We start from the raw sequence: 24,987 nt of genomic DNA, 5'->3' as shown, positions 1-24,987 counted from the left end.
GGAAAATACTCCCGAAAAATAGCCCCTCGTGGAACCCCACCGCTGAAAATACCACTCCCACGCGGCTGGTTGGTCTCCAATTCCTCTGGATTAAAAAAAGGGACTAGAACTCTTAATTTCTGATCCAATCAGCACACTCGACCTTGAGGTAGAGGTGTGGATGAGGAAGGGACAGTCCTCCTCCTGTACGGAACAAATTCTGCTCATTTGGGATTTAGTGTTATTCTTTAGTGTTTTAGTGTTATTACTTTCATAATAACAATGTAGACCAGAAATATTCTCAGAAATCGTAAGGGAGTAGATATCTATTTCGCATTTTTGATGCGTTTTTAAAGTTTCTTTTGTACATGCTAGAAAATATCCTTTTGCTGCGTTTTTCCTGGGAAAATTTTCAGCCGCGGGGGGGTGGGTACCCGCATGATTTTAAAAACAATCAGAAATTAAATTTTGTTTTCAAATGAAAGTGCGCTAAGAACGAAATTTCACCCAAAATAATCCGCAAGAAATTTTCTGGATGGAATGTTCAGCTAGAATGGAATTGTCTTGGAGGAATTTCCCCGGAGAAGGGGAGGTGGTATTTCTACGTGAAAAACAATTTTCCTTTATGGAATTTTTCCGTGGGCAAAGGAAATGTAGGGAATTCTTTATGGAGGGGGGAGCCAGATTTCCTGGCAGTTTAGTTTCAGCAGTTTAGTGTCAAGATTCAAATTAAGATCATATACTTTCGGTTATTTATCAGGAGTTTTTATTTTTGGTATTTCTAATGGTTCAATACCTTGAAGTTGTGATGGGGCTGGTTCAATACCTTCAAGTTGTGATGGAGCTGTTGGTAAAGCGTTTTTTAACTTTTGATCTAATCTTACAACCCGCCGCTTCAAATTACCGTCATTTTCTTTTAATTTTTCAACAACTATTTAGCTCTTCGGTATATTCATGAAATCCTTCGTGTGTTAACGCATTCTGTCTAACGTTTTGTCTTTGCATTTCCCTGTTCTTAATTATATTTGTTAACAACTTGTTTATTTCCTCAATATTCATTTATATAGATCAAATTATATTTAAGAAAAAATTAATAATATACAGTAACGTTTGACGACTCTTTTTCATAAAAAAACATCAATAATTAGCTCACCCGATTTATCGGTTGATTCATACGTAATAGGAGTTGTATGATTAACTGTAGCAATTTGAAATATCTCCTTTGTATAGTTCGGAAGACAGCCTTTATCAAAAAATACTCTTTTTCTTATTAATTTTAACCAAATCACCAATATTAAGTTTATATTGCATTGTTTGAGGTTCTATGTCTGGAAACAGATTTTTATGCACCTTATTTCCATTTCGTTTTCTACCAGCTTCTATTGGTTTCATTTTGATTGATCTGTGATATGAATTATTATAATTGTCAACGAATGACGGTAATACATCTTTCTATCGTTTAGTATTCTTGTAAGTAAAATGTTTCCATAATTTCTCTTTAATATTTCTATTAAATCATTCCGCTATTTGAGCTTTCAATTGTGTTGCGAGAGTAACACTTTGGTTTTGTCGTTTTTTTCCCTAGTACCCCGATTTCAGCTTATTCCTAGAAAGTGGTAGGGGTCTAACCTCTTCGGTTTTACGGAAAGTGCGAACCTTAGGTTCGCATTGATCGTATTGATGAATACGACTTTGCATTTTGGAAAACTTCGTAGAGCTCTTGCCTGGGGCCAAAACGGATGGTTTTTGATTGTTCTTGAGCCAGAGCCTATAGTGTGTGAAGTGAAGTGGAGTTTTATAGCCTATGTCAGAGAGAACTATCTGAAATTATGCAGTCAAGCTTTCGTTTCATCAAACCATGTTTCTGCTTTCGAGTGGAAAGCACCGTTCTAGCAGACAAGCAGGCACGCACCAGTTTCAAATCGAAGATGGACTAAAATCTATAAGTGTTAAATATATGCGACAGTTACCCAGCCCCACAGCCGATATATCTTCTTCGAGTGATAAATAGAAAAATTTACAGAAACAAAAAGTGGGGAAGTGCTGCCATTTATTGTTTCTACTCATTTCTGTTCGTGATTTCAGCTGAGTTCATAATTCGGTTTTTCGCACTTGGGATTGCGGTAGAGAAATGGTATCAGATGTGCCTCTTAAACTTTAAAAGTTTTCTCGTTGGTAAAGAAATTAGAGTTGGTCCTTTCCTCCTTTCTAAGTGATGACGTTAGAAACTTTGCCTAAGGCAAACTTTTGCAACTTTTGATAGTTGTATTGGGGGTTCACAACTTTTGCGAGTTGCTGTACCTAGTATTTATTTTAAGATCCTTACAGATTAACAACTTCAGCGAGGAAACAAAACCAAAGTGTTGCTCTCGCAACACTTCTCTTGGCGAAGCCGAACAAAGGTTGCCGTAACACCTCATGTCATTCATTAACAACTTCAGCGTTTGATTGAAGTGTCGAAAACAGAACCAAAGTGTTGTTCTCGCAACACTTTACTCGGAGAACCCGAACAAAGGTTGCCGCAACATCTCACGTTTTCTTTCAAATGTGTGATAAGAGGGGTGGTGTAAAGAATAGATATTTTGTTTTTGCATTAATTCGTTTATTTTAGCTTTTGAATCAGTTTAACGATTTTCTCTTACTTTTATGTGTAAATCATCAATCCCTGAAAAATTACAGCAATATAATTCTAAAATCTTGTCTTGTAAAACCATGTCTTTGATTTGCCTGTACCCAGCTTTTTTCTCTACCCATTCCCTTTTCAAAGGAAGAGGGGCTCCCCCCCCCCGAAATGTTTTTCTGGTTCGTAAAAAACGTAACAAAAAAGAATATAAGTAAATATTTGATGGGTTTTTCAATTTTTTTTGCACCCCCCCCCGAAACATTCTTCTGTTCCTGAATTAAAAAAAAAATATTCTGCTTAGTTTAGTCGAAAAAAATTTCACTCACTGGTAATGCAAGTTTCCTCAAAGAGAATACCTTCATCTCCGGTGCAAAATGGAAGAAGTTAAATTGTTCTTCTGAGATTTCTCTGAAGGTTGGTGCCGTCTTTTAGTTTTCTGTCATTTATTCAGATCTCTTATTTGCGCTCCACATGTTATGGCAAGACGAATCAGTCAATTATAAATAGTCTAGCCACACTTACTAAAAAAGTTTATAACGGACGAGATAGGGCGATCCTATAAGGTGCCGTTTTGCCTTGGAAAGTATTATGACAAGAAGTTTTAATTTTTGTTTCGTTTACAATTTTGGTGATTTTTTTTTTTATTTTTTTTATTTTTTTATTTTTTATTCTGGTTGAGAAAGAGAGGGATAATCAAGCTTAATGTATATTTAAAGAAAAATGCCACCTCTTGCAAAGCTTTTATTCGGTAATAAAATACATGTGCATGTCTTTACAAATTTTGGAATCTACTGACTATTTTCCTTTACCCTTTTACGTGTCTCCTTTTCTCCGTCTGTTTGAAACTCCTCCAAACTCCCCCGAATTTTAAATTAGTCTCTTCGATTCCGTGTGCAAATTTGTTTAGGTTTGAAAGTAAGAAATCAGTTTAAATTGAATGGAATGGTGGGATGCATTTTAGCACAAAGCTAGGGGATTTGTTCTGTGGATTATCCCAACCCCCCTACCCCTCACCACCTTCATCAATTTAAAAATAATTATATTAAACTTTGATTTGTGGCTATTTTGGTCTTTTTGGGTGGACCTTCAGCTTGTTAAAAGTATCTTAAACGATTCTGAAATTTATAAGACTCATGTGTAAAACGTGCCTCAAGTTTATATGACTCATATATATTTAGGCTGATGATGGGAGATTTGAGGACACGAATAAAGGAAAATCTGGAATTTTGGAAACTTTCAAAAAAATTTCTGGTTCAAGATTTTTTCCAAATTCACACCCACAGCATCCCATCTCAACCATACAGATGGGTCAGAAGTTTGGAAGTCCGACTCCTGAAAAAGGTATGTTTACAATCATATGAATGACAGATTTTTGTTTTTATATTTTTCACTACCAAACACTATAGTGGAGGAGAGGTACGAAAAAAAAATGGTCAAACCTCGAGGAAATTGTTTTAACAGAATTTGCTTTTACAACAAAATGTTCAGAAAAGTGAGCCTAGTAACACAAAAAATCGCCCCAAATCCCCCCTTGCACAATTATCCCAAGTTTGCCCTTGAAAGGGAAAATGAGGGGGGGGGGGTTGAAATTAATTTTTGTGTTTATACTTATCCTGGAGTGTGAATGGTTGTTTCGCGTCCAATCAAGTATGTCGACTCCAAATCGTTTTTTTTGTTTTTGAACCCTAATGCCTATTTCCACCCTTTAAGGATGGAGGGAGGGGGAGGTAAAACTCGACAACGAGTTTGTTGAATTTTTGGTCGTCTTCTATGAAATCAATGGCGGTTAGTTCGAAAATGAAGTTAAAAACTATGATTTTATAACGACTGTGAAAATTGACCTGCACAAATTAAAATATAAAAATGAGTGGCGGCCTGACTAGAGGTTGATGCATGACTGAACTGCAGCGAACGATGACGAGTCATGCAGAACCTGACTCGCTTCGTGAAGTTGACTATTGAAATTCACGCAGAAGCGACATCTTTTAGGAGAGCAAGAGATTTTGTCAACATTGAAAAGATACTTTGGTACATTGAGCCCCTAGAACCCTTCAGGTATGAAACTTGTGTCGGCGCTTTATCATCTTTAAACGCAGACGATGCCAAATTTGTGGGAATAACGATTCTGAAGGATACGGAAGCGAAAGAAATTGACAAATATGTTTTCAGGAGAAAGGAGAAAGCTGTAACAATGACTGAAAAGTCATCCGTGGTGATAGGTAGATAGAGGGTAATGGTCAACCCAGCCCTAATTTGCCAACGTCTAGCCGCAGTGGCTAGCACAAGCGCTTCTGAATTGAACGAAGCTCTTTAGTTTGAGCTCTGTAACTTGCCACCATCGCTCTTTAGTTCTTTCGAGGTGAGAACAGCCAACGAAACCTCTCTAACAAATGCACTAATGAACATTGAGAGGCTCGAAAGTCCAGTGACATTGCCAGCATCCTAGAGAGTTTTGGATGGTGGCTGGATGGTCCACAAAATTCTGTGGATGACAGGATCAACATACTCTGAGGTGGCAGGATCTTAAGTATATAACGTCAAAAGACATATCGGCTAGGCAGCAGTATATTTGACTCTTGCACAGAGACACCGACGACAAAAAATTGCACACAGCTGAAGAGAGACCAAGGTTTGTCGCGTCCAACGATTGAATTTTCTCCTAACATGAAGATCGTCAAAAGTAAGGAGGAATTTCTGAGAAATCCCAAAAATAAATGATGCTTCATCGACCTACTTACTGAAAGGCTGGCGAACTCAGGATGCAAAGTTCTACGTGCTCAGAGTAATAGCGATGTCTTAGTTGTACAAACAGCTGTCAGGTGCGTTGAAACTTAGTCGCACACTTTGATTGAGAATGATACCGACCTATTAGTCTTTCCGCTGTACTATGCCAAGCGTGATGCATGACATATCTTAATGCAGACTGACACACGTGCAAATGATCGACAAGTGTACGAGATAAAAAGGATCAAGATCAAACGAGGATCCGAAACAGCAGAAAATCTACTCGTTTGCCACGCAATATCTGGCTGCGATACAACATCTAAACTTCACGGAGAGGGAAACCAGCAATGGTTGCCTTGTTACTCAAAGCTGGGATATTTTAGGATGCTTGCAAGATCTTCATGACACCATGACCCAACCACCAGGAGATCGCTAAAGCTGGAGAGAAAGCTTTGCTCCGCATATACAAAAGGAAAAGCAATGAGAAGACCCTGAAGAATTTCCGGGTGCGAATATATACAATCTGGGTTGCAAGTGCAGATGCTTTCGTTCAGGCAGAGTGGCTTCCGCTGATTCCGTCTGCTGCAAAGTGCCCCTTTTACAGTAGCAATTTGCAACTAATATTGACACGTCCAATTTGCTCAAGCCTAAATAATGAGATTGGCACCTCTCTTCGTCAAGGAATATGTATCTTCCCATTGTGACATATGCTTCCGGAGAACCTGCTGAAGATGGTGCGGTGCCAGTGCACCAGCGGGCGCGAGTAACTCAGATGCAGCTGCCGTCTGAACAATGTGCCCTGCAGCCTGGTCTGCAGGGAGTGTAAAGGGGCATTATGCGCTAACGCTGCAGTAGGGTTCAGGGTTCTTTAAGGTTCAAGGTTCTTTATGACAATAGCAAAAAATAAACAATTTTACACATACTTTCCGCTGGTGGAGAGCAGAGCTCGTATACCAACAAGGAAAAAAAAACCCACAAAAAACCAATACATCATACTACTGAAATAAACACAACTATTCTTGCCTTTTTTTCTTACTAAAGAAATAACATTGACATGTTACTCCAATCTAGTGCCATACACACGTTCATTCGAGACAGTACTAGCTTAACAGTATCAATTACCAGGTCTAACAGTGCGTAGGGAGTGCAGAAAGATCATATCCATAAACCACAAAATAATACAAATGATAAATACAAGACACCATCCTACACCAAAAATAAGTTTTTTATAAGCATTGAATGAGCAACGTTCAGAGTCGATATCTAATGGCAGTAAGTGACAATGTTATATCTCTAGATGCTATAAATTTAAAACAAATTAAAGAACCATATACCGCGCTGTAAATCTTGAACTCTCTTATTTTGACAAAGGGATTAATGGACGAGGCCCAGATCGAGTGGAAATTGACATTTTGGGACATAAAGAACACAGGCTCATTTGATAAAAATATTTAGGAAGATCTCCACCAGAATTTAACTTAAGAAAAACTATTGAAGACTGGACACCAAGACTCACAGGGAGGATATCCAAAATATTAAATAACGACTCTGTAATTGATTTACCTGGCAAAAGGGAAGGAGACGGTAGAAATAACTTAGGGACACGAGCAACCTTATTCTGTATCTTTTGAAGTTGAATAAGATTAGACTGAATAGTATTTAAGTGAACCAATCCCGCATAATCAAAGTGAGATTGTACTGAAGGAAAGATATGATAAGGATGATAACGAAGACAAACAGGAAGAAGAATTAGCTTTAGGTTGTACTTTAAAATCAAAATGTTCCTGTGATTAATTAACCCGAGTTATAAAACTTTCCTTTTTATAACTGATTGATCTGAAGTTTCGATCTCGATTAAGGAAGTGATTTTTGAAGATATTTGACAAGATAGTAACCCCTCATATTAGCCTTACAGGCTCCCTAGAGGTGGAAATGAGGTAAATAGTAAAAATAACTGCCTTTTGACCTCATATTTAGCAAAATGGTTCCTTATTTGATATAAAATGACCCTTTAGTCACAGGATTCCGGCAGATAATGATCTGTATACTTCCCCCCTCCCCATTCATGAATGTGGAAATTGATAGTAGGGAACAGAAAACTTGGTTTTTGACGTCGGACTCCGATTCATCATGCTTGATTTGAAATAAAACGACATTGACACCCAAAAATATGTCCGAATAGAAATTCGGATTCCCTCCCTCATTTTCCCCTTCAAGGGGGTTTTGGGAAGTTATGCAACGGGGATTCAGAAGGAATTTTATTGTATATGATTAAGCTAATTTTTAAGAACTTCTTGGTATGAAGGAATATTCAGTTGTGATTTCCCCGAGGTCAAACCGTACTTTTCCTCCTGGCAATTTCATTTAAGTAAATTCCTCAATTTCTCTGCAGCTAGCAAAAACAGATCCGTGATTTTGTTGGATTCTTGTAAGCGAATCTGTGATCAATTCTGTTCGCAAATCACCGAATTGATGTTGAGGCTGAAGACAATCTATTTATTTTATGTACCAAGACAATTTCGTCAAAAGTTGAGAACATGTGGTTTATATGAGAATTCCACAAAATTATTGAACAAATATAATCACTGCTACTTTCTTTCAGGGAGATAGTCCTCTTTCTAGTGAGTTTTTAAGAGGGGTCTGTATCTAGTCTGCATTTCTTTTTGCTATTGTACTATGTGAATGTGTACTCAAGATTTGTTTTTTCCTCGTCTTACTGAGAAAACAAATCCCTAATGAGAAATATTATTTTTAAGTTTTCATTCAAATTATCGATTTATTGGAAAAGTAGGATCGTAATTAAAACTATAAACGTAATTGGTATTTTTTCATATCCTTTTTATATCTCTTCCAGAAATTACATATTGAAGGGAGCCATTTTTCTGTAAATAAAACAATTTAGTTTTTTGAGATTATATCTGGTTTGCTGGAACTCGCCTAAAAAATGAATCCTATTGTATCTTGCTTTAAAACTGTACCCAGAGAATGAAATCGGAATTACCCGTGCAGTCCTGGGCGATTACAATTCATGTAGTTATAAAAACAAAAAAATTCAGAAAGAAAACTTTCCTGATTTTCAATTATCCTTTTAAAGTGTCCCTCTCTGCCACAAAATGCCCATTCTTGAAACGTGCGGTTCTTTGGCCTTTTTAGCTCTTCAAAATTAGTAATACTAGCATTGTTAATCATTTATTTTGAATAACAAAATAATTTTGGCAACAATAAGGTAGCAACTTGTTTTATTTTATATTTTTTTCTTTTTTTTTAGTTTTTTTTTTAGGCACTAGTCCAACTTTATCAGCCTTTTTTTGTATAATCTTGATTTGATACAAAGGCTTAGAATTATCCATAGACTGGGATTCTATAATTGTAAAAAAAAAAAAAACTAGTACCCCGTCTCTTCTTCTTTCCTTTTCCTCGGGAAAATATGAACGACTAAACTCTTTTGCACTGCAAAAGAGTGAACATATAATCTTCTTACAGTAGGTAGTGAAATTGAAAAGGGTACTATAAAATTTTTTAGTAATCATTTCCTAGAAATCAACAAAGTAATAATCCAATGTAATCCAATCCAATGTAAATTGCTCTGAGTTAGGCTTGACCGTTTCTGAAGCCAAAACCTAAGTCTGAAATAACTTGGGTTCCAGAATTAGCATAGAGGAGTCAAAATTCCTTCCAACTAAGATAATTAATTAAGACATCGAGGATAATTAAGACATCGAGCTGGATTTTTGATCAATTGGCTAGAATAAGCGGCTTATCAACGTAGAATATTTTAAGTAATTAGTGTATCCGAAAAGCTTCGAAAAGCGGACGAAAATTTACTAGATGTTTTCCAGAGAAATTACCTACGGATTGTTCTGGATACCCGACTGACTGATCGTATTTCAAACAGTCGGCTGTACGAAAAATGCGGTTCAATCCCGCTTTCTAGGGCTATAATGAAAGAATGGTTGATGGCTAGGCCACGTTCTGCGGATGAAGAATGACAGTTTGCCGAAGACTTTCCTTTTTGGCCAACTGTCTGGGGCTACACGGAAATCAGGTCGTCCTCGTCTGGGGTGGGAGGATGTCATAAATAAAGATTTAAAGGAAATTGGAACTTGCTGGGAGGGTGTTAAGAGGGAGGCCTTGAATAGATTAGGTTGGAGGAGGAGCGTGCATAGCTGTGTTGGCCTCAGGCTGCTGCAGTGAGTTATTAGTAGTAGTAGTATATATTGAAAGGTGATTGAGATTATGCGCTAGTGCCTTCAAATGATTGAACAAGAAGATGAAGAAATTCTGATCGGTGTGTGTAATGCAAGTTAAAAGGAAAGAAAATACGAAAAAACGAGCCTGGTCATTGTGTATGGAACAAAGTTAGACATCATAAATAATTAATATTTGTTTCATTTTAAGCTTCGGTCATGTATTTACGCACTCTTAATGTCTCTCGTTCTTTTAGTTGTCTGCAGAAGCAAACCTGTTGGTTTGTTCCTTAGTCTGTTTAGCTATAGAGTCAACTTGCTACTGAGACAATTTATTGGGTCCTGATCATATATAAATTGATTTGTTGTTGATATATAGCATAATCTAAGAATTTCTCCTTCCTCCTCCAGCCATTTCCGAGCCTGTTTCTACCTTGTCTCCTGTTTGCTGCTGTACCTCCAAATATGAAAAACCCTTTGCCCCCAACATTAAAACAAATAAAAATCCTGTTAGTATCTCTCTTTTTGTTATTTGGTACAGGCACTGCCCTTGTTTTGTATTTGTTTGCTTATTTTTTCCCCTTCTTTTTTTATTATCGCTTTTATTATTTTTTTTTTTTGCTTTATTGAGTTATACCTAACAAATATTAGTTTGGATAATGGGTGATGGATGGATTATCTTTCTGATGGTTTTAATTTTGAGTCTTTTACCGTTCCTTCAGTTTTTGTTGCCTTTTATGTTTGTTGTTTACCCTGTTTTTATCTATTGATCCTGAGAATCGAATTCTTCCCTCTTCAGCTTATGACAGCATTTTTTTTTTAAATAAATATAGGTATTTGCCCGACCCCATTCAAGAAGTTTGATCTGTTTAAAATTGGTTTTTCTGTGTGCACTCTCAGATAATCAGCTTAGTCTGAGTGAAATAAACTACTATGCTGATATATTTTAATAAAATATTTAGTGTATAGAGTTGGTTAGGTTTGTTATTTAATACACTGCGTTCTCTGCGGCCTGCTTTCCATAATTCTCTGTGGTAGTTTCCATAATCTTGTTACTAAATTTTTCATCATATTAGGTATATTTCATTATGATAAACCTAACTGAACTTCTTGAGTGTGGTCGGGATAACACATAAGTAGCTGAATGCATTTTCTGTCGTATTTTGAATATTCTTCTGTAGAAGCCCTCCCGCTCATGAAAATAGGTGTCGGTTTGGAACTATGTTCTTTAACCCCTCTCTCTTCCAACGCTGTTCTATGGCTGATGGTCCCGAAGATTTCATTGAAAATTATCCAAAAATCACTGGGATATGTACTTGCCTTGCATGTTTCATGAAAAGTTCGTATTAATGTGAAAAGTGTTAATCTATTATAAATCTATTATTAACCTATTAATCTATTTTTAGAGACCGAGTCTCTAAATTACCTGGGAACTGTTGTTATGGCGCCTGACCATACCCAGTCTTTTTCCAAAATAAAATAGCATTATCAACTTTGAATTATTCATGATTTACTGACCGGTTGTAATAGTAAGCTGTCATAAGTACTAACTACAGTTGTGTAATGCTAGACTCTTTTCATAATTAGAATTATGTCTTCCCAAGGGGCTGCACACTCCTTATGGCATGTATATATGACTTCGGTACATCTTCGGTTTGGTTTCCTGTTTCTTTCTGCGACATCAAATCTTTCCGAGCCTATCTCTAAGACTGCGCCAGGCTCTATATCCCCTACGTCTGGCACTGTTTCCAAACATTTAGTACACACAAAGAAACCTAGTATGCAACCCCTTGTTTGCACCTTTGGTTCGAAATTAATACCTGTTTGGAATGATGATCGTAACAGTGTTTCCACTTTGAGGGATTTATCCCTTTCTGAGGGATTTCTAGGCCTTCCGCGGGATTACTTTCTCTAAAAAGGGATACGGGATTTTTCAGGGATAATTGAGACATTAAGGGATTTTCCCTATTAAAATAGAGATATTCACGATTTTCAGTTTTGATGGTGTATTCAAGGATTTTTGTTGGTGTTTCGTGCAGCTTCCAGAATTTTTTATCTTTCCCTGTAAGGATTTTGTTTTTTGTCAGTATGAGCGATATAGTGAGCTACGCGCCAACTTTTTCAAAATTGCTTGGCAACTGTCAAAATTCAATAGCGGCAATTGGAATTGGCTATTTGAATAAGAAGAAACAAAAGGAAAGTAAAAGTAAGATATATTATTTTTGAATTGAGGGTTTGATATTTTTGTTAATTTTTTGGGTATAGTGGTGTGTTTTACCTGAGATGCAGGTAAATTGGGATCCACATCACTCTCCTGGAGTGATGATGGGGCCAAATGCAGTAGGTCCAAATAATGAGCAGGGGCAGGCCCCCATGTACACAACATTTATTCCACAAGTTGTACCTATGTCTCAAGCTATACAGTACCAGGGTCAGGTTATACAGCAGACAGGTTATACAGCACGCATATGCGCCTCATATGCGTGTAAAAAACTCCCAAAAAGCTTGGAAGACCTCTGTAGAACGGTCTACTCACATTTTAGCATGAGTGCTAAGCGAGGGAGAGCCCTAAAAGAATTTCAGGACTACTGCAATCTCAAACCACACAAGATCCTGTCACCAGGGCAAACTAGGTGGCTTTCTCTTGAAGGTTGTTTCAAAAGACTCCTTCAGCAGTGGAATGCCTTGAAGCTATATTTCACGAACGTGGTTTTTGAAGACCCAACCCATGGCCATGATAAGGTCTTGGAAACCCTACAGAACCCACTGATGAAGACGTTACTCGAGTTTGTGTCCTTCGCACTCGGCCTCTTTAATGAATTCAACTGTCTATTCCAGACCGAGGATGGGTTGTTCTATCGCATTAGACAGGAGGCAGAAGAGCTGGTAAGAACCTTTGCTAGTAGCTTCATGAACTTATCATACATAAGGACCTTTTCCAACATTCTAGAACTGGACGAAAAGAATGAACCTCAATACCTACCACTTCGTCAAGTGTACCTGGGGATGGAAGCTCATAACAGCATGGCTTTGTTGTCATGTGACCGATGTGTCAAGCAAACAGAGCTGGACTTGGTATACAGGGCTGCCCGTGATTTTTACGTCGAAGCCATAGCACAAATCAAGGCAAGGTTCAAATTCGAAGACCCTATTTTTGAGTTTACAAAAGTGTTGGACCCGAAAGTTGCAAGAGAGGTGAGTGTGCGAACTCTGTCTCCATATCTCGACAAATTTAGCATGCCGGGGTGGGACAAAGCGACAATCGACGCAAAGTGGAGACGCCAGGCCATGGTTGATCTTCCAGAAAATCTGAGTCTTGGCATTTCGTCAGCAAAGGAGTACTGGGGATACATATTGAACCTGAAGAATGGTGCTGGGGACTTGCGCTTTGCCCACCTTAAACAGGTGATACAGTGGTTCTTGACCCTTCCATTCAGCAGCGTTATGGTCGAGAGGCTTTTCAGTGATTTGAAAAATATTAAAACAGATCACCGCAACCGTTTGGGACAGTCGACAACAGCGGGTCTGTTGCAGTGTAAATACGGAATGAAAAGAGCTGGCACTAGTGCCATATCCATGAAGTTGGATACCGAGATGCAAAAACGACTGAAAGCTGTAAAGGCAAGCGCTACCTCAAAAGAGGCAGCTGAACTCGTATCCCAGCCAGGTCCCAGTGCTAGTGTCTTTAATTAGAGCGTTTTTAATTGTCCTGAATCAAACTGAAACCATTACCTAATTTGTGATATATTTGATTAATAAAAACAAAATATAAACATGATATTTACTTTGACTGCGATGTGTAAGAGCATGCACATTTGAAGGTCATGTTCGATCGTTTGTCTATTTTCATCCTGTGCTTTCACCTTTCGGGCGAATGTGGCAAATATTTTTGTATTGTACGTTTAACAAACAAAAATAATGTTCTGTTCTTTGACTCTTGAACGAGAGGTTGAATTCTGCATTCGTTAGTATCCATGTTCTAGATAGGAGAATGCAAATTTTGGGATTTAGTATTGAAGTTTTTTTTTTTTAAAATTATAGTGTTTGCATCTTCCCGTGCTTTTCAGTTCGTTCGGAGAGATTTTTATTTAAAACAATCGGGTGCTCAGACAGAAGCACACTGATGGACTTCGTGGATCAGGAAACCAGTAGCTAACTGTCGTGATTAGCATGAGAGGGATTTTTCAAAGGATTATTGTTTAACCAAAAGGGGATTTTTAGGGATTTTTCGTCTCTGATTCGGGATTTTTCAAAAAAGAAAGTGGAAACACTGGATCGTAATTACAAATCTGTATCAGACAAGAGCTTTTATTAACTGAATTGTTACAACTTTATCTCCTTTATCTAGTCCTAAATCAGAGAGGTACTACAGACCCAATTCTACTAAGTCAACTAAAGATGTTAGGGTTGTGCAAACTAGGTTGTGAAGGGATATATTCTTAGTTGAAAATATTGATTTACGATGCGGTGATCGTTCAGCAGTTAACGGCAAATTACACTAATCCGGAATAAGTTTTCTATTTACTAATTCTTGATTTTATCAGTAACTCTTGGTCTTCATAAGTTGATAATTCTAAAGTAATCAATGTTGGTCCTACCGTGTAACTACTTTACATGTAATTACTTACCCCACTTTATCCTATATTGATTGTTTACCCTATAATCTAATAACTTACTAGAATTTTCATGTAACTTACCCACACTGAACCATTTTCAAGTAACTTACCCTCTGAAACAATTCAGCCTGTCAAATCAAGCACCTCATTTTGCTATTCCACCTTCTGCTTATTTGTCCCTATGTCTGTCTTTCCAGAACCATCCATGTTCCTAATGTCCTTAATTTTAGCCGAAATTAACGTATCTACGCAAGCCACGCCTTCATTCTTTTTAAACAGAGTATTCCTATATAAAAATATATAGAACTGGTAGAGAACAGCTGGGCAATTGGTGTTTATTTATTAAAAAAAAAAAAAATCTTTTTGACTTGTTGTTTGATTTTGACACTTAATGACAGGAAGAAAATTATACTGTTTTTGATGGCAGAAATTCATTTCATTTACTTCTTGTAATGACACTTGACAATGATAAAAAACCAATGACGCCATAATTGTGTGATGAACTTACTAGGTATACTTTTTATAGCATTGTCCATAACAAGGGCACATCAGGGACGTAACCACGTCTTTCAAAGCCTTATTGTTTATTATGTGTGAAATTTTAAGCCAGTTAAAAAGACAGAGCGTTTTGAGTCATAGAAGTTTTAACAGGTAATCCTATGCGCAAAAGCTTGGTTCAGATGAGTATCCAGTAGCGGTTTTAGGCCTCACAACCTGGGGGAGGGCAAGGTCTATCAATGAAGAGTAAAAGCATAAAATCAGAGGAATTTAATTTCAGATAGAAAAACGGAGGGGGGAGCAGCTGCCCCTGCCCTGGTCTAGAACCGCCACTGTGGTGTCCCCAAAATAAATAGCTCGACTTCTTAGCGGGAATTTTAAGTCTTATTTGACTAAGGAATCACTATTTTACTATTTACTGATATGCTATTTTACTAATTACTATTTACTATTTTACCCTTATTTTATATTTCGTCTTATTTTACTTTAGAAGGTTTGCTTAATATTGGAGAAAAACTTACTAACAAGAACTATTTACCTTCTCATAATTTAGTAATACGGCTGATAATAAAAAACAGAAATACAATCATTATTTTTTTTTACGTCACCTCAAATTTTTCAGCTGGTTCCAAGAGATTTAACATTGAAATGAGCAAACACAACTATTTACTATCTCTGATATTATACTCTGTTGTTACCTTATTATTTCTCTATTCATTCTTGATATTCTATTTGAGGATGTTATTCCATTGTATAAAATGAGCGTAAATTCTGTTTTTCTTCCCATGAGGTTAATAAAGTAAAAAGAGTTAATGGCCTTATGACCGGACTTCAAACTTGTGAGCTGGTTCCGAGCAGTGCCGTATCCAGGGGGGGATGTCGCAATTTGAACCTGCTTTTCCTGGAATTCTTGTCTGACCCTTTAAAAAAAGGGACAAAAATACATATAAACATGTTTTTTTGCATTTGTAAAGCTTTTTTGTGCCCCCTCCCTCTGAAACAAAATCTTTATACGGTCTTAATTCCGAGTAATCTAATATCCAACAAAGCAAATATTTTTTTTCGTATTATGCTATAAACGTGTTATAGTTACATATTATAGGAGTATAATCGTATTATTTTTTAATTAGTTATATCGTTCCAATATATCATGTTATAATTATGTGGCAAAAAGTTCTTTTTAATTTCATTGGGTTAAATCTAATTATCTCCATACATTACTCCTTGAGCATGTGACAGAAAGCCATATGTGTAAGGAGCCATATGCTTTACATCCTTTATTTATCAATGATATCTTCTCTTTCTACACTTAAAAATCTTGGGTCATTCATGCAATCTTGTACCATCGTTGATCGCAGGTGTGTAAAAATAAATTTTAATTTTACTGAATGAGCATTCGCAGGCTATCAATTGATTAAATAAAAAAACTAGTTTTTTAAACTGAAAGTAAGGAGCGATATTAAAACTTAAAACGGACAGAAATTACTCCGTATATGAAATGGGTTGTCCCCTCCCCAATCCCTCGCTCTTTACGCTAAAGTTTTTAATTGTTTTAAAAAGTAGAATTGTGACAAAGAATCAAACGTTAGCGTAAAGAGCAAGGGATTGCGGAGGGGACAACCCATTTCATATACGGAGTAATTTCTGTCCGTTTTAAGTTTTAATATCGCTCCTTGCTTTCAGTTACAAAAACTAATTTTTTTATTTAATTTCTGAACGTTTTTGAATTAATGCATTTTTGATTTTGGCTCTCCGCACATTAATTAGTAAAATAAAATTTGCATATTAATTTTTTTTGGCTAAACGGCTTTCTCTTAGTTTTGATCAGACGATTTTGAGAAATAAGGGGTGGGGAAGGAGCCCTAGTTGCCCTCAAATTTTTCGGTTGCTTAAAAAGGCAACTAGAACTTTTAATTCTTAACGAAAGTTTTTATTAGTAAAAAATATACGTAACTTAAGAATTAACTTGCGTAACAAACTTTTATGCTCTTATATTTTTTATTATGTATACGAGGGGGTTTGTCCCCTCTTTAATACCTCGCCTTTTACACTAAATCTTAAGTTTTGTCCCAATTCTTTAAGAATGACCTCTGAATCAGAAAGGCCGTGGAATAAGTAGTTGAAATTACTAAAAACACTTAGTATAAAGAGCAAGGTATTTATCTCCTCCTAAATACCTCGCTCTTTATGCTAAAGTATTTATAGAACCCCTCATATGCGTAATAATCTCTGTTAGTTTTAAGTTTTAATGCTACTGTTTACTTTCAGTTGAAAAACTTTTTCGTGTTTATATTTTCATTGTTTTTTTTATAGTAATGCTAGAAAATTCCGCGCCCTTTTCATTGAATTTCTCTTCCCCCATGACATGTTCCTCCAAGAGAAGATCCTCCCACATAGCCTCCTCCCCTCAACCCCACCCCAAACCAAAAAAAATCCCCCTGAAAACGTCTGTACACTTCCCAATAACCATTACTGTATGTAAACACTGGACAAAGTTTGTAACTTGCAGCCCCTCCCCCACGGACTTTGGGGAAATAAGTCATTCCAAAGACATAGTTAATATGGTTTTCGACTATGCGGAACAAAATGGCTATCTCAAAATGTGGATCCGTTGACTTTGGGAAAAAAATGAGTGTGGGAGTGGGCCTAGGTGCCCTCCAATTTTTTTGGTCACTTAAAAAGGGCACTAGAACTTTTTATTTCCGTTAGAATGAGCCCTCTTGCGAGATTCTAGGACCACTTGGTCGATACGATGACCGCTGAAAAAAAACAAAAAAAAACAAAAAAAACAAAAAAAAACAAAAAACAAATAAACACGCACATGTGATCTGTCTTCTGGCAAAAAAATACGAAATTCCACATTTTTGTAGATAGGAGCTTGAAATTTTTGCTATAGGGTTCTTTTATACGCTGAACACGATGATGTGATTTTCGTTAAGATTCTATGACTTTTAGGGGGTGTTTCCCCCTATTTTCCAAAATAAGGCACATTTTATCAGGCTCGTAACTTTTGATGACAAAGATTAAATTTGATGAAACTTATATATCTAGAATCAGCATAAAAATTCGATTCTTTTGATGTATCTTTTAGCATCAAAATTCCGTTTTTTAGAGTTTCGTTTACTATTGAGCCATGTCGCTCCTTACTACAGTTCGTTACCACGAACTGTTTGATACTCAGCTAGTCATGAGTATTTGAATTGTCACTCTCAATGTTTGGAAAAAATATCTTCTCCATACGAAATTATAAAAGTGAGAAATTCTAATGGAGTTTTAGGTTCAATTTCTTTTCGTTTGAAGAGTAATATTTTGCAGTCACATATCTTGACTATAATAAATTTTCAATTTCTAGTAAGAAATTCAATTTCAATTTTCAACTTATGGTCAATTAATTGTTTAATTGAGTCTAAATTATTTTTGATTGGTCAATTTAATCGCGTCAATTTTTAATCGCGTTTAATTGGTCAATTTAATCGCGTTAATTGATAACGCGAGAAATTTTACTTCCTGAGGTAAGACCAACATCTCTAGCGAATTCTCCGAGCGTTCGTCGCGTTTTCTTTCACGTATTGTTTTTATCAACGCCATATTTTCACTAAGAGACTTTGCTTTTATATATATTGCCTCTTCACAACACTTCTCTTGAATTTCGGCTTGTTCAGTCGCTAATGATTTAAGATCATGGAACACTTCTCTAAAATTCATTCTAGAATATTGCAATCTGAGCTGCCCACGATGAATGCCCCCTAAGATTTCAAACCAAAAATGAACTTAAGTTATGAAACTAAGAATATATAAGGCACCAGAACTGTAGTTTCACTTCTCGTGTCATTTGTAGCGGGAGTGTCCTCTGCTAATTTTTTAATAGTCCTACTATATTCTCTAGTCGATCGAAGATAACTATAATCCCCTGTGTTCTGGTGCTCCATTGTGTTTCAAATTCACGTTTGACAGTTATTGTTCAACCATTTTTCAATAATTCTCGTTGTTTTGAACGTTAAAAATAGAGATTGGACTACTACTATGCGCAAAATTTAATTCGGATAAGACATCTCCAATATAAATAGCTGAACTTGTTAGCGGGAATTTATTAGACAACATGGATGATGGTTTATTTGTTAGGGAACATGGACTGGAGTCCTTAAATCTGTTTCTTGGCCATTTTGAAAGGTTTGATAAAAATACTAAATTCACTGTAGAGCTGTAAAAATAAAGGCCTTTTCAGATGTTTTATTAATAAAAAGCAATAATGGTTTACTTTTTTTCAATTTATAGAAAAACAACTCGTAATGACATGTATTTAAATTTTCCTTCATGTCACCCAATTTCATTAAAAAGGGAAGAGTCACATCATTGGTTGATAAAGTTTTTAAAATTTGTTCCCCGGTGTATATCGGTAGTGAATTATTGTCTTTTAGGTATATTTTATTTTGCAACGGGTATCCTGTAAAATTTGTCAATGAAATAATAAAGAAGAGGCAGATTTTGCATGAAAAAGGTAATAAAAACGAAGGTTTTGAGCTCTTGGACCCTATAATTTCCAATAGATGTGTTTGGGGGAGAAAATTAAACGAACTTTATTGAAACATAATATGTCAACTTGTTTTAAATCAATTAGCCCGTTGAGTAACTTTCTAAATTCTGGAAAAGATAGCACATAACAGTTTGGAAAGTAGAGTGTCCTTGCTCTTGCGGAAAATAGTATGAAGTCAGAAAATGATTCTTGCGTCATAATATCAGAATAATTGTAGCTTACACACTTTGCAAGCAGACTCGCTACACTTTGCTGCAGGTTTATCAATTAATAGAGATACTGGTAATATAAATATTGATCCTATTTATGTAAAAAAAAAACAATTTTTTTTAAATGAAAGTAAGGAGTGACATTAAAACTTAAAACGAACAGAATTTACTCCGTATATGAAAGGGGCTTTTCCTCCTCAGCGCCCCGCTCTTTGTACTAAAGTTTGACTTTTTCTCTCAACTCTACTTTTTAAAACAGTAAAAAACTTTAGCGTAAAGAGCGGGGCGTTGAGGAGGAAAAGCCCCTTTCATATACGGAGTAATTTCTGTTCGTTTTAAGTTTTAATGTCGCTCCTTACTTTCATTTAAAAAAACTTGTTTTTTTATTTAATTTCTGGACGTTTTTGAATTAATGCATCTTTTTATCTTGGCTCTCCGCGCATAAATAATTAAAACGAAATTTGCATATTAATTTTCTTTGGTTAAATGGCTTTCTCATAGTTATAATTGAAAGATTTTGAGAAAAAAAGAGCGAGGGAAGAGGCCTAGTTGCCCTCCAATTTTTTGATGACTTAAAAAGGCAACTAGAACTTTGAATTTTCTACGAATGTTTTCATTAGTAAAAAATATACATAACTTACGAATTAACTTACGTAACGAACTTCTATATTCGTTTGTTTTTATTGCATATATGAGGGGGTTCACCCCTCGTCGATGCCTCGCTCTTTACACTAAAGCTTAGATTTTGTCCCAATTCCTTAAGAATGGCCCCTGAATCACAAAGGCCATAGAATAAACAGTTGAAACTACTAAAAATACTTTAGCGTAAACAGCGAGGTATTACGAGAAGGTAATGCTGCTCGTCACTTTCAGTAGAAAAAACCTTTCATATTTATTTTTTCATTGTTTTTTTTTAAATAATGCTAGAAAATCCTGCGCACCCTTTATTGAAAGTCTCTTCCCCCTTGAGAAGTTCCTCCATGGTGATCCTCCGACGTAACCCCCCTCCCCCCAAACCAAAAAATCCCCCTGAAAACATCTGTACCCTTCCCAGTAACCATTACTGTATGTAACCACAGGTCAAAGTTTGTAACTTGCAGCCCCTCTCACGGGAACTGCGGGGGAGTAAGTCGTCCCCAAAGACATAGTTATTAGATTTTTCGACGATGGTGAATAAAATGGCTATCTCAGAATTTTGATCCGGTGTCTTTGGGGAAAAAATGAGCGTGGGAGGGGGCCTAGGAGCCTTCCAATTTTGTTGTCACGCGACAACAATTTTGTTGTTTTGTTGTCAAACGCGACAAGTAAAACTTGTCGCATGTTAATTTTTGTCTTTGTTAAACTTATCCATTGATTTTTTCTTCTCGTTAAACTGATTTTGATCAGTTTCGTTATGAGAAAAATCAATATACAAGTTTAACGAAGAAAAAAAAAATCAAAATGCAACAAGTTTCATGAACAAAAATCAGGACGCAACAAGTTCCATGAACAAGAAAAAATAAGCACGCCATGAGTTCTGGAAAATGTCTTAAGAACGACGAGGGGCCGTTAAAGGGCAATAGAGGGGGCAGTAATAGTGTGGCAGGGTTGTGAGAAGTGACACGGGATATCAAGGAGTGTTTGCTTGCGAAAACCTGAACCATTGGATTTAACGCATGATCTTTGACGAGAAAATACCTGGCAAATTGTCTTAGGAATGATGAGGGGTATTAAAGGGTGCTAGAGGGGACAGTAATAGTGTGGCAAGATGGTGTGAAATGACGTGGGGTACCACGAAGGGTTGGCTTGTGAAAACATGAACCATTCTGCTTAATGTAAGGTTTCTAACGAGAAAATACCTGGAGAATTTCTTAGGAATGATGAGGGGATGCCAGGGGCCTGTCAGTGTGACACAGGTTGGGAATTATCATAAAATAATAGCAACAAAAAAAATTGTCTACTCGGGTATTCAAGTGTCAGAAAACGCTTAAATGCTGACTACAGTTGCTGCAGGGTTCCACCATGCAATCAATTTTTATAAAAACTTTGGAAATAAGGAGAAGGCTCGTTCAAGAAATGTTTTAAATTCTAAGTGTTGTAAACTGTTTTGGACTTTCACATTCTAACAATCACATTCTAACAATCACATTCTAACAACGAACTGTTAAGTCGCGTCGTTCAAATAAAAACAATTTTTAATTTTTAAGCTGCTTTTTGGCGAGGAAAAGGTTAAAAATGTGTTAGAGATGATGACGGATGCCACGGAGGGCAGCTGCGTAATGCCAAGATGGCGGTAGCTGAGATGGTGTATCATGGAGGGTTGGATTGGGAAAACATGAGCCATTAGGTTTAATGCATGATTCTATCATGAAAATTTCTGGTAAAAATGTATTAGGAATGATAATTTGTATCACAGTGGTGCCTTGGGGCAGCCACATATTGCAATGGGGGTGTGAATTACTTGGATTTACACTTTTTAGAGCTTAAAGTTAAGCTGGGAGGTTTTTAATACATTTTTTGATCGGGGGTGTGAAGTCTAACGCTCAGTCAAAGAAGTGAAGTATTTTCATTAGGACCCCTCAGGAATAATTCTCAATATTACTTGAATTTACCTGTAATAACAAGCCTCCCCCTTCTGGAATTGCTTGCTAGGGTGGGCTAGCCATATATTGTCACTGTGGCTTGAATATGCATAGTCTTGGTTCAAAGAATCGGGTATTTTCATGAAAAGCACTAGAAATAGCTCTTACTAGGGCTTAAATTTACTTCTAATCAATGGTTCCCTCTGGAATTGGTTAGTAGGACCCCCACCGTTCTTTCATTGATGGTTCTTTTTCATATATTTTATCCTATGTCAAAAGTTTCACGTTTTGTTTTTTTCGTTTGTTGAGTTTTAAGTGTTTTTTTTGTGTTATAATAATGCTTTGTCGTATTTTTTTATTAATATAAGTTGTATACACAACTGTGTATATCATTTAGGTTTATTGTTTTAGCATTAAACTTCGATACGTAATTGTTTACGTAATTTAAGCTTCATGTAGCCCCTCTCGCCTTTATTTAACCCATGATAGCACATTCAACATACAGTACTGTAATTTTAGAAAAAATGCTAACAGCAACCCGCAATATTATCTGATAGTAATCGACCTTTTCACTTGTGTCTCAATTATGCAAACATATGGGAACACGCAATATATTCAATCTTTCCAGTGTGCACGAACAGGGGGTTCTTCTTGGATGCAATATTTTATTTCGTAGAGTTTATTTCCTGAAACATAATATTAACATTTTGCTGAAACATATTGCTAGTCCAACTGTCTAGGGCGCAATTACTTTGGATGGAAATGACCCGTCGAATCCTAATGGGGGCAAAATTTATTAGAATATAAATGTTCCCCTGGAAAAACGTCTTTAAAGAAAAAGAAATCCTAAAGAGAAAAATGATATCTCTTAAATTATTATATAACACCCCACGTTTGCACTGCCGTTGCTTGACATCTTACATATGTGCCCGCCATTACGTAACACCCACGCATAAGGTTACGCCACATCCCCCGTTTGCACCGTCATTACGAACACCCACGTGTGCATTGTCTACGTAACCCGCACGTATGCACCGTCATTACGTAACACCCACGTATGTGCCCTCAGTTACAAGCGGAGATTTCCCCATGGGCCCCAAGTCTAGCTTGTCACGCGAGAGTGCGTTATCTTTAACATAAATAAACATTCCCCTATTACATACAAGCTAAAGAAATCATGAAGAAAAACGTCTTGAAGAAAAAATGTCTTAAAAAACGTCTCGAAATGTCTTGAACCATCTTGAAAAACATCTTGAAGAAAAATGTCTCAAAAACGCCTTGGAATTTTCTTGAAAAGTCTTGAATAAAAATGTCTTAAAAATGTCTTTAAATGTTTTGAAACGTGTTGAAGAAAAATGTCTTAAAAATGTCTTGAAATGTCTTGAAAAATGTCTTAAAACGTCTTGATATGTCTTGAAAAACATGCTGAAGAAAAATGTCTTAAAAACGTCTTGAAATGTCTTGAAACGTCTTGAAGAAAAAGTTTTTAATAAAACTCCCCCGCTTGAACTGTGAACTCTAACAAACCCTATTACGTAACACCCGCATGTGTGTTCTCTTCAGTTACAAGCGGGGATTTCCCCACGGGTCCCAAGTCTTGCATGTCATATATTATTGTGTCTTCCTTAATATATGTAAACATTCCCTATTACGTAAGACAGACCTGCACTTCCAAGAAAACATCCTTTGTGAGGCGTATGTGCGTCTTGAGGAATTCACCGTTAAACCTTCGTCGTGATTAATGTCGAAGAAGAAAAGAGTAGCGCCTATGGGTCTTGTCAAAACTAGTGAGGGAATACTTCTGCTAGCTCAGTATTTCCCCTGTCCATGGCGTAAAAAAGTGTCATTTGGATAGCAAGAATTCCGGATAGAAATATCCTTTGCACACAGGTGGCATCACAACTGCCACTCCTTGAGTTAAATCCCAAAATGTTGGAATTTTAGTCCTGACCTTGGAATCTCGGTGAAAGTATATAGTAATAGTAGTAGTATATACGCGTATATATGTTAAACATAACGTTCCGAAAATTATATTAAATATTCCTATTGTCCTTGTTTGATGTTTTGGAATTTGTTGGCTAAATTTTAATAATATTTTTGTTTATTGACAAAATTTAAAAAAATAAATAAAAAAACGATAAATTAATTAAATTCGGTCTGCTTACTTTTATTTTCAAGGAATAGTCATGAAGATATGGGAAAAATGAAAATTTTGGATTCAATTTGCTTATACTTCCAACCTGTTCTTTACTTTGTTTCAATAAAAACAAGGTTTCAAAATTATAAAATGATTATACCCGTTCGATTGTTCATTTGATATTTTACGCCCCAATATTTCTATGCCTTCATACTCATATTGATACTGTTTCAAAATCTCATACTATTTATATGCTTCATTATCAATAGCATCTGTGTTAATTTTCTTAATTCCAGGATTCCGAGTGCTCTTATTTAGGAGGGTCGTACTCAAGTTCAACTTGGTGTGTACCAAAAATATGTATGTTTCTTCCAAGGTGTAATGAGAACATAGTCTTCGGGACAAAATCTCGCAGTCATTAAGTAATAGTTCAGTTTCCCTTGTTTATCTGTCGTTGTTTCGTTGTTTTGTCCTCTGTTTGCTTATCTGCCATATTCTGATTGGACTGCACAAGAACCCAAGGCCGTACCAAGGGGGGCTGTTGGGTTGGAACCCTCCCTCCTCCTGTATTTTTTGTCTGAATCCTAAAAGCAAAGCAAAAATTTTTGGTGCCTTTTTTTAATTTTCTTTATTGTACCTCCCCTCCCCCCGATCAAAAATCTTTGATGTGTCTTTGCGAAAACCTAATTGAATGTTTGTTTCAATGTTTAGACTTTTTTTAGTATAATATCAAGGATGTATCAAATCTTGTTCAAATTAAGGGAAAACTCAAGGTCTTGCTTCGTTCTCACCACCAGCAGGGAGGTAGAACTAGACATACGACAGAGTGGAACACTGACGAATATGTGTCAGAACAGGGCTTTAAACTTTATGCTCTCTTTCCTTCCCTCTGGAAAACCCAAAATTGTAAGTTTTTTTT

The 24,987-nt window shown here is 36.4% G+C and overlaps 1 protein-coding gene across 2 annotated transcripts in view; it reads left to right on the top strand.

The window, feature by feature from the left end:
* Nucleotides 1–24,987, top strand: part of LOC136029923 (uncharacterized) — a 119,957-nt gene that overhangs the window by 35,392 nt on the left and 59,578 nt on the right. For both annotated transcript variants that reach the window (XM_065708450.1, XM_065708451.1), the window contains exon 7: nucleotides 3,781–3,943. In XM_065708450.1, the coding sequence (XP_065564522.1) occupies nucleotides 3,781–3,943 (163 nt within the window). The remainder of the gene's footprint in view (nucleotides 1–3,780; nucleotides 3,944–24,987) is intronic.

This window comes from Artemia franciscana, chromosome 8 (genome assembly GCF_032884065.1).
Source record: "Artemia franciscana chromosome 8, ASM3288406v1, whole genome shotgun sequence".
NCBI lineage: Eukaryota > Metazoa > Arthropoda > Branchiopoda > Anostraca > Artemiidae > Artemia > Artemia franciscana.
This window is presented reverse-complemented; position numbering and strand designations above follow the sequence as displayed.